General features: G+C 30.6%; 1 protein-coding gene across 1 annotated transcript in view; it reads right to left on the bottom strand.

The window, feature by feature from the left end:
• LOC101513288 (glutamine-dependent NAD(+) synthetase) overlaps positions 1 to 5,024 on the bottom strand; it is a 7,891-nt gene extending 2,867 nt beyond the window's left edge. Inside the window, 11 exon segments of the mRNA XM_004503524.4 lie at positions 1 to 4; positions 7 to 66; positions 319 to 495; positions 769 to 907; positions 1,589 to 1,724; positions 2,150 to 2,318; positions 2,547 to 2,681; positions 2,785 to 2,888; positions 3,096 to 3,319; positions 4,122 to 4,427; positions 4,677 to 5,024. The exon segment at positions 1 to 4 is cut by the window's left edge and continues 125 nt beyond it. Of these exon segments, the coding sequence (XP_004503581.1) occupies positions 1 to 4; positions 7 to 66; positions 319 to 495; positions 769 to 907; positions 1,589 to 1,724; positions 2,150 to 2,318; positions 2,547 to 2,681; positions 2,785 to 2,888; positions 3,096 to 3,319; positions 4,122 to 4,427; positions 4,677 to 4,870 (1,648 nt within the window). The 5' untranslated portion in view covers positions 4,871 to 5,024.
• Positions 5,025 to 9,434: the final 4,410 nt, after the last annotated feature.

Here is a 9,434-nt window from a genome sequence, read left to right as displayed (position 1 = left end):
GAATGCCCGAAGGTCCTGCTTGCTTATACTACCAATAGGATTTATATCTGCTGAACTGCAATCATACTGTAAACAAAATACAGAAAACAAAGCGTTTTTTTAATTATTAGTGAAAATAGGAAATAAAATAAAAAATAATCTTAAACCATATAGGTTTTATAAAAAATGCATAATCTAACGCTATAACTCTCCGGAATGAAATATAAGCAAAAAGGGTATCTGAAAAGTTAATTTATCTAGCCTAAGTTTTAGACTAAATATATCAATTTTTCAAATATCATTTTTGTTTATATTTCATTATAGAGAGTATAGAGATACCTTTGTCAAATAGCCACGTAACCCTTCATCCACATTGGAGCTCCCCAAGACAAGATAAAACCCAGGTTTGTTGTGAACCCAAGGCAAGAGTGACGCTAACATGAAAGCTAGCACCATTCTGATTCGAGCTTGAATGTTTTGTAAGCTTAAATTCTCAACATTAGATCCACCATCTACCTATATAAACAAATCATACAAAAATATGATTTGAGGCTACAATATGATAGAAATATAACATGCTCCTAATCTTAATCCTGAAAAAAAAAGTGAGAGTCCCCATAAGAAACTGCACAGTTTTTTACTAGTCCAGCACCCTGATATGGAAATCTATGTTAATATCAACATACTCTTGTGGAAAAACCAGGTGCGACAAGTGACCATATCATCAATTACATGGTTCTAATATTGTTTTTATGATTTAAATAATGCACAAGTCTATGCTTCATTTACCTTGTAGCGTGGTCGCTTTCCTGTGAGTGTTTGAAACAGTGACAAAAAAGATGATACAACTCCATCAATGCTAACATCAAGGTGCCATGAACCAATTTCATCTGCCAGCACCTTGGCTCGTGCCCTTGTCATTTCCGAACTGCAAGGTGAATACTTTTAGTGCGCCATAACATCTAAGAAGGGTCTTTTTTTTCCAGTTGATTTCAAATAACATAATGGAATGTGTTACTCTGCTTGAACTTTAACCCTCTTTCAAGCCGCAACCCCATACCAACACAAGATTGACAATATTAAAAGTATATCAGGTACACAGAAACCATAAACATTTCATGATACTATATTTAGAAAAAAAATTGTTAAAATTCAGTGTATGTTTTAATTATTCCTTGATTGTGCAACATCCTAGGCTAATTGTTAGTAGTCCTAGTCAATACAATTTCCTAGACACTGAATGTAATTATTGCATCATCATTATAAATAGGAAGGTGTGTGATCTCATTAGAGACACACAAGAAACACAGAAAACATAATTTACAGATATCAACACGCGTACTGGGCATATAGCTGCAATATCATTGATGTGTTTCAGCAACAAAACCAATTAGCATTGTCCAATGGCACTCACATATAAATTTAGTTAGGGGCGTTATGAAACAAACGCAGTAAACAAAATAGTACCAAATCATACATGATGGGCAAAGAAAAAACATAAATGAGGGAGACCTCTCATAGAACAATGATGAAGTATTGATGGAATATAGCAGATAGAGAGACAAAGCCAAGGATCATAAAACACTAGAACATGAAAATTATAACTTACCTGTTTTCAGATCCCATAAACACAGTATAAAATATTCGTTTGGCAAATTCCCTGCTGTCTGTAGGATACTCTCCATCTTTATAGTTTCCAATTCGTATTGCATCAGCTTTAACTTGTTCATCCCCCTTTGCAATATCTGCAGGCAAATATGGATCAGAGAAAAGGTACTATCGACCATGATTATACAACTGAGTTATTCTGCAAGAAGTAAAGCACACTAAACTAATAAAATAACACTAGACTCTATAATCAAGCAATTTCGCAAGATTTTCGAGAAAGGAAATATGAATATTCAGGTCCACTTCTCCAATTAATAATTCAGCTGTCAGTATATGTGTGACCTCACCTCTTAACTACTCTTCTTAGAGATCTTTACACAGCTGATACTTAACAGAAGCTAGATTTATGGTTACTTAAATCATCTGTTTATTCCTAAATAAGAAGTCATATGGTATTATGCACAATAATGTAGCTTTTACTTCCTGTCACAAGTTGACCAGAAATAGAAACTTTGAAGGTAATCCACAATCTAACAGCAATTGTCATTGCATTTGAACTTACCTTTCACAACCAGCTGGCACATGCATCCAACAATCGCAGCGACAGAGGAACTATCCGCTCCGCCAGAAAGAGGGAGCAGAAAACCAGACGCTCCACTTCTTCGTAAATAGTCCCATAACCAGCAACCAGGTCCAAATGCTATTTCTTCCTCAGGAGAGTGATATTTTATCTAATATATAAATCAAGTTCAACTTAGCAACTTGGATGCCTGATTAATTTCAATGGTAACATTATGATATCATTATAGAAGAATTCAAAATTTGCAACGAAAAAAAGAAGCTTGGAGCCAGATACTCTTTAAGGGGAAGCGATATTCACGGTGTCATCATATGTGCACCTTTAAAGCTGATTAGTTTTAGCTATCTAAAAATTGCAACTCAAAATGACAAAAACTAACCTTAAGTGGAACAGAAAGGTGTATTTTAAGGTCAAATGGATGACAGAGACTGAATGGCACATCTACCGAAGGAACCTTGGTTTTACAACTTGCTTGTTCTTGGAAGCTGCTTACAGACCCTCTAAGGCTCGCAACCTACCATTTGACATAAAATTAAAGGAACCGAATCCGGTATCAATCGTTTATGGTCAAAATGCCATTGCATTGCATGCATTTAAATATGGAAACTAATGCATACCACATCTAGATCTATCTGAGCAACCACAACCTCAACATCGTTTAGTGAAAATTGAGAACCCTGAGCAACAACATCACCATTTACCACAACACTGGCACATCCATCTGTTACAAACAAAATGAAAGACAAGATAAAACTTTCGACAAATGAAGAAGCCTACAAAAATGACATTTAACCAAGCTAAATGGAAATTAAAATGTCCTTATACCAACTTCCTGGATGTTGGATTTATTCACCCTCCAGAACATGCAATGGACGTAAATGTGAAAAAAAACATGAATGCCGTTCTATTAAGGAAAATATTTCCCTACCATAGTAAAGGCGACCGCCATCACAGCCTTGTTGATTACTGTACATATAGACCCCTCCACGAGTATGAGTGGCACCTATAAAAGCACGAAGACGAACATCAAGCTTTCTAAGTTGGTGGTGACTTCCACTTGCATTCATAAACACTTCAACTCCATTTAATGCAAGCTCAGCATGTGGGGGAGATGGAGTGAAAAGCTCTTCACAAACTTCAGCCGCAATAGCTCTAAGAAGTGGAAAATGCTTTATATTCAGCACTTAATAAACATCTGAGTAGCAGTTGGAAGGCCCCAAAAACATAAATCAAACACTCAAGCACACACAATAGTTGGAGCACACTGCTTCTTAGGTGTATGAAAGTATATGCAGGCATGCCAATCACAAGATTGCTGCATGGACATGATGCCGATGCATATAACTTTAAAATGAAAGAGCATAAAAGGTATCTAGTGACCAACAAATAATTCAACTTGGCCAAGTAAACAACATAACCTTCAAATAACAATAATTGAAAGGGAGGGCCAAAGAAAGTGAAGATGTAACTTTAGCATTTGACACTTGACAGAGGAAAAAATGCTCCGGGACAACATGTTTTGTTTTTGTGATGTTTAGATTCACCTACAACCAAAATATGCCATTTTTGGTGTGTTCTACTCTCAACATGCATAAAACATAGAATCGTCGTGTCCTATTTAAACTTATACACAATGTTGTCAATTGCACATCACATAAAATAACGGCTTGTTCAAATTCTACTATGTTACAAAGTTATTGTACGAATCTAGCCACTATTTGACAACACCTTATACTAAATATGTTACAAAGTTACTGTACGAATCTAGCCACTATTTGACAACACCTTATACTAAATCAAGTATTGCAACACAATAGTAGAATGTTAAAATTATGTTATACTATATCGCTATATTAACCACTATAGCCGCTAATTGACAACTTTGCCTATACATCAAACCAAACAGTACACAAATTAAGTGAAACATAAAGTGTGAATTTGCAACTGTACTTACGTGTCTTGAAACTTAACAAAGCCATAACCAAACGGAACTGATTTTTGGCCTAATACCTCAGAAATTTGACCAGGAAGCTGAAAATCAACAAGCTCATCTCTTTGTTTCCAAGCAGTAAACCAACGAAGTTCTCTATAATTACCATCATTTGCAAGCCACATCTTGGGTCTAATCATAATAATCTTTCGATTGAAACACAGAACCTGACAATTATACCTTTCAGAACCTTTGATAACAGGCATGCCAAAACTACACACTATTCCATCAGTCCAATCACCAGCCAATATTTCTTTCAAACATTCCCATCTGCAACCCAAAAAAAAAACCCTAATTAGTTCTCGAATAATCAAAATAGTCGTTGAAAAGTATAACTCACTATACAAATATCAAAATAGTATAGAAACAGTTATCACATAAGATACTAATCTGATTGGCATTTTGATAGTTCTATAACTAATTTGTATTTATTGCTTGGTGAGAAACCAAAGTGGCCGCGCCTACCGAAAAAACTTAATGAGTGAAACAGGAAATATGAAAAGAGAGAAAGAGTGTTACGAATGGTTAACGGTGTCGAGTTCTAAGAAGTGATCTTCGCAGCCGTAACCGGGAATTTCGAGCTCAGGTCCAAGCCGGATTACAGCGCCGGCTTGTTTGGCTTTGGAAATGGATTGTTTGATTTGATTTGTGTTGGAATCGAATTCCATAGCCCATTGGTTAAGATTGCAAGTAGCAACCTTCAAAAGCCTCATTTCTTCAACACAGTGGGAGTATGAATGTCAATTCGTGAGTTACAATGATCGTTTCTTTCAACTGAAAATTGAGAGGGTGCGCTTTTTATATTATTCCTATTCTTATTCTTATGCTATGGTTTGATTCTACCAAGTTGCGATTAATTGAAAACTGAAAATGAAATGAATACCCATAAATTCCACTCAATTCAATTCACTCACTCCCGGATCCTTGGACGGGTTATTGGACTTGACCTTCGACCCGGATCCTTTGACGGGTAATTTTCTTCAAATGTTTTTTTTTTTTTTTAACTAATTCTAATTTTTTGCAAAAATTGACTTATAGCGCGAAATAAGTATTTTATCTTTTTAGTATAAATAGATATTTTTAATTTTTTACGTCAATCTTCGAGTAATTTACTAGGTTCCTTATAGGTATGTAGTGTTCCATTATGATCAATTTCAGTATAAACTCTTCACTCTTCTTGGCTGTACTTTTATATGCTCTATTATAAAGAACCATTTCTATTGTGGATTGCTACTACACTCAAAAAAAATTATATCAATCCTTACGAGACTCAACAATATTTTGGTGATATGTATCTTTCTTCTAATCAACAAATTTATATCAATCTTTACTTTTTCAGCTACTCATAATCCTCCTCTGTAGTCTTTAATTCGACTGATTATGACTCTTTATTTGATTACTTAGTATAGACTTATAGTATAATTGACATTCAAACACATGTGATAAATTTGAAGGGAAAAAATGCAAAACTAACTTGAGAAGTACTGTAACATTAGGATTAGGATTATTGATGTACTTGTTTCCTTCTTTTAAAATACGTGAATTAACAGCATACTTTCTATTTTTCTACAAATAAATATGAGATTACCGCTTATCATATTTTAAATGTTGATTTAATTAATATGATGTGACACAATTAATCATTAAACATATTATTATAAATTTAATAATATTTTATAAAAGTCTATAACTTAAATAGATCTTCATAATTTAAACAATTAATTTCCACATTTTCCATTAGAAATAAATAAATAAAATACATCTCATTAAACAATTGTTAAATACACATATCATGAACACCCATTTAGAATATCTTATACCATTTAAAAAAATACATCTCATAAAACAATGATTAAATACACATATCATGAAAACCCCTTGGATTATGTGGGAATTGGAACAAAAATTCATAAATAGAAGACTTCAGTGATACAACTAAAAATTAACATATTTTAATACTGTCAAACTTAATTATTTATAGTTAAATGACATCTAATTTATTAATTAATTTGATTATATTTTTAATTTAACACAATTAAATTTTTAAATTAATTAAGAGATTAAAGAAGGTGAAATGTCAAGCAATCAAAACTCACAATCATGCCACTTCATATTTTTATCTTCTATATGCTCCGCAACTATTTATTGGTCTCTATTTTCTATCTTTTGTGGGAATTTTTTCTGCTTTCTTATTTTTTATCGTTTGCTTGAATGGTTCTCAATAACTCTGCTATAACATTAATTAACATAGAATTCGACGTAATAAAAACAAAGAATTCCTAGTCTGACATGGAATGTAGACCGTAGTGTTATTTTCGGTTGTATCATATTCCCGCACTTTATGTTTTAGAAACAAATTATTTAACAATTAACGTTCCTTTTATAATTCAAATTATATTTTACTCTGAAATGAATACAAATCAAGAAGAATAATTAAAAAATTGGTGTATTTAATTTTTAATTTTTTTTTATTAATGGTGATAATTTCAGTTATTATCAAATATATTACATATATAGCAATTCTATGGAACAAGAAGTAGGAAAATAAGAGTAGGGAAGAGATACATCTTGAGGCTAATACAACCTGTGTAGAACTCATGGTGTGCCGCAGAGGGATTTTGCATTGTGTTTATGGTTGGTTTTTTCGCTGCGAGATCTAGAGGAAAGAAGAAAATAACGTTGATGGAAAATAATTTATTAAATCTAGGCAAAAATACATATACGATTCTTTAAATTCGGTCAATCGTTTTTTTTATTTGATTATTTAAGTTATATTATATTTGCAACGTTAGTCAATTATTTAATTTTCAACAATTAGTGGTGCAATTGAAAGCTTATAACCATTAAAAACTCTATCAAATAACAATATGTCTCTCATACTAATCCTTCAAAAAATATTCATAACTTTATCAATGGTCTTCATTTATTTATTTTGTACGCAACAATTTAAAAACATATTTTATCGGGTCGGAGGTAAAAAATCCTTTTGAAGACGATATTAAGAAATATCAGACCTGTCAAAACGGGCTATCCGGCCCCAATTAGGGTTCACCCTAACATGTTGGAGGCTTTTTCGGGTCGAGTCAAAAAACCCTATTCTATACGGGATGAAAAAATACTACTAAAGTCCGACTCTAGGTGGATAGTCCACACTTTTTTTTTTACCATTATTTTTTAAATCTATTTGCAACTCCTTTAGTTTGAAATTTTCTTTCATGTCCATATTTTAAATCTTTTTATGGTATACTATATTATAAATACATTAAAAAGAATCGTTTTGAATTAGTGTAAATTATAAACTAATATATAGCTCTATTTGAATGAGTGTTACTGTCGGCTCATGGATGGGTAAATGAGTTGGATCTCTTTTGAACCAACTTTTCATATGGTGTCTGACCTAATTTTACTATTTTTATTTTTTTAACTGATTTTTCAGACTGTATGCTATTCGATAGTTGTAAGAAATATTATTCGAGTACGACTCTATTCGGGTTGCAAGCTTTATGAGTAGTGTATCATTTAATTGTTTTTTAATTTTTTATGTATATTTTATAATATTAAGTGTTGTGATTAAAAAAAGTATATTTAAATGTGTATATAATGTAACATTTTTTTATAGTACTAACATTCTATCATATATAATAGATTTAATTGTAGTTTTTGTCCATTTATTATTATTATTATTATCAATTCGCGAATTGGTCCTCTTATTTTAAAAGTCGACAGATTTGACCATTCCCTTAAATTTTAGAACTACAAAAAAATGACAATTTGACATATTTTAAACGACGTTAATTATTCATATGTCATTAATTAAATTAAAAAAATTGAAGTTGAAAACTAATTTTTTTACGATGTTTTATTCCAATTTAATGGGTGCTAGTTACTATACATCATCATATCATATGTCACATTGATCTTTAAAGTATCTTACGCCATCATTTTTTAGTTAAAAATAAGAAATATGGACTAAAATTATCAATTTTAAAAATAGAGGGACCAATTTCGTGGATCAGTAAAAATAAAGGACTAAAATTGCAATTAAACCTATATAATATAAAAGTTCTTAACATTTTACGTATTTTGTGTTTAAATATCTTACATAATTCTTTTCAACATAAAGTTATATAATATTTTTTTATGTCATATAAATAGTCCTAAGTCAAACCGAACTAACCAGTCACTTAAGACTTATTTAAGGTTGGACTAAAAAGTCTTATTAAAATTCAGGTTTTAAAATTTTCGAGTCTAAACCTTGTGTTTTATCAGACTTTTCAGGTTCGTCTATTTGGATTAGTCCATTTTGATAGCTTTATGCATAACCTTAAAAATAGGGTAATGAAAATTTATCCTCGTAAACAATGTTATGAACTCCTTCCACTTAAAATATAGTTTAGACAACCAATTTATTGCGATGTTTCAATTGTATTTTAACATTTCATGATAATAATTTGAGAAAAATTCAAACTTTAAATATTTGCTTGTATGATTCAATATAACGTAAATGTCAATAATACAAACTAAATGTAACATAAATGACCAAATCGATAAAAAAACAAACTTAAAAAAGCCAAATTGAAACTGAACTAAACTTAAATGACTAAAACTTTATTTTTGTCTTAAATTTAAGGAGATTAAATTAAAAAGATAAATATACTAGAATAAATAATTTGGTCAACCCTAATTAATAAATATTAATGGTGTATATATAGAAATTTTTCATTCAACGTGTATTAAAAATTATGTATTTAAAGTTTTAAAGATTATAAATTGTGCTTTTAAAATCGAAAGCATTTGTTACCATGACTTTATATAAAATATGATTGCTGGTGTCGGGAAAGGAACACACTTATTGATTAACAACACCGATATACATTTTAAGAGTACTTTAGAATTTGTCTTATAAATAAAATAAAAAAATATTAAATTGCAAAGTTTTTGTTCGTTAAAAATAAAAATATTAACTTGATATTATTTAAATCACCAATGATTAAATCATATATCATATTTAAATAAATTTGATCATATTTTTTTATTTAAACTACTAATTTTTTAAATTTTATTTTTTGAATATATTTTTAAATCACGTTTTTTTGTTATGATTTTAATTACAAAAATAATTTATGTAGTTATTGAGTTAAAATTAAATAAATAAATATACTAAAACCATTAATTTAATTAATTTTAGTAGATACTATAATAATGTTCACGCGACAGTAAAATTATCTATAGTACAACTACACACTTTTTTTTAATAAGACAATAAAACTTGTGCAT

The sequence above is a fragment of the Cicer arietinum genome, chromosome 6, assembly GCF_000331145.2.
Source record: "Cicer arietinum cultivar CDC Frontier isolate Library 1 chromosome 6, Cicar.CDCFrontier_v2.0, whole genome shotgun sequence".
Taxonomy (NCBI): domain Eukaryota; kingdom Viridiplantae; phylum Streptophyta; class Magnoliopsida; order Fabales; family Fabaceae; genus Cicer; species Cicer arietinum.
This window is presented reverse-complemented; position numbering and strand designations above follow the sequence as displayed.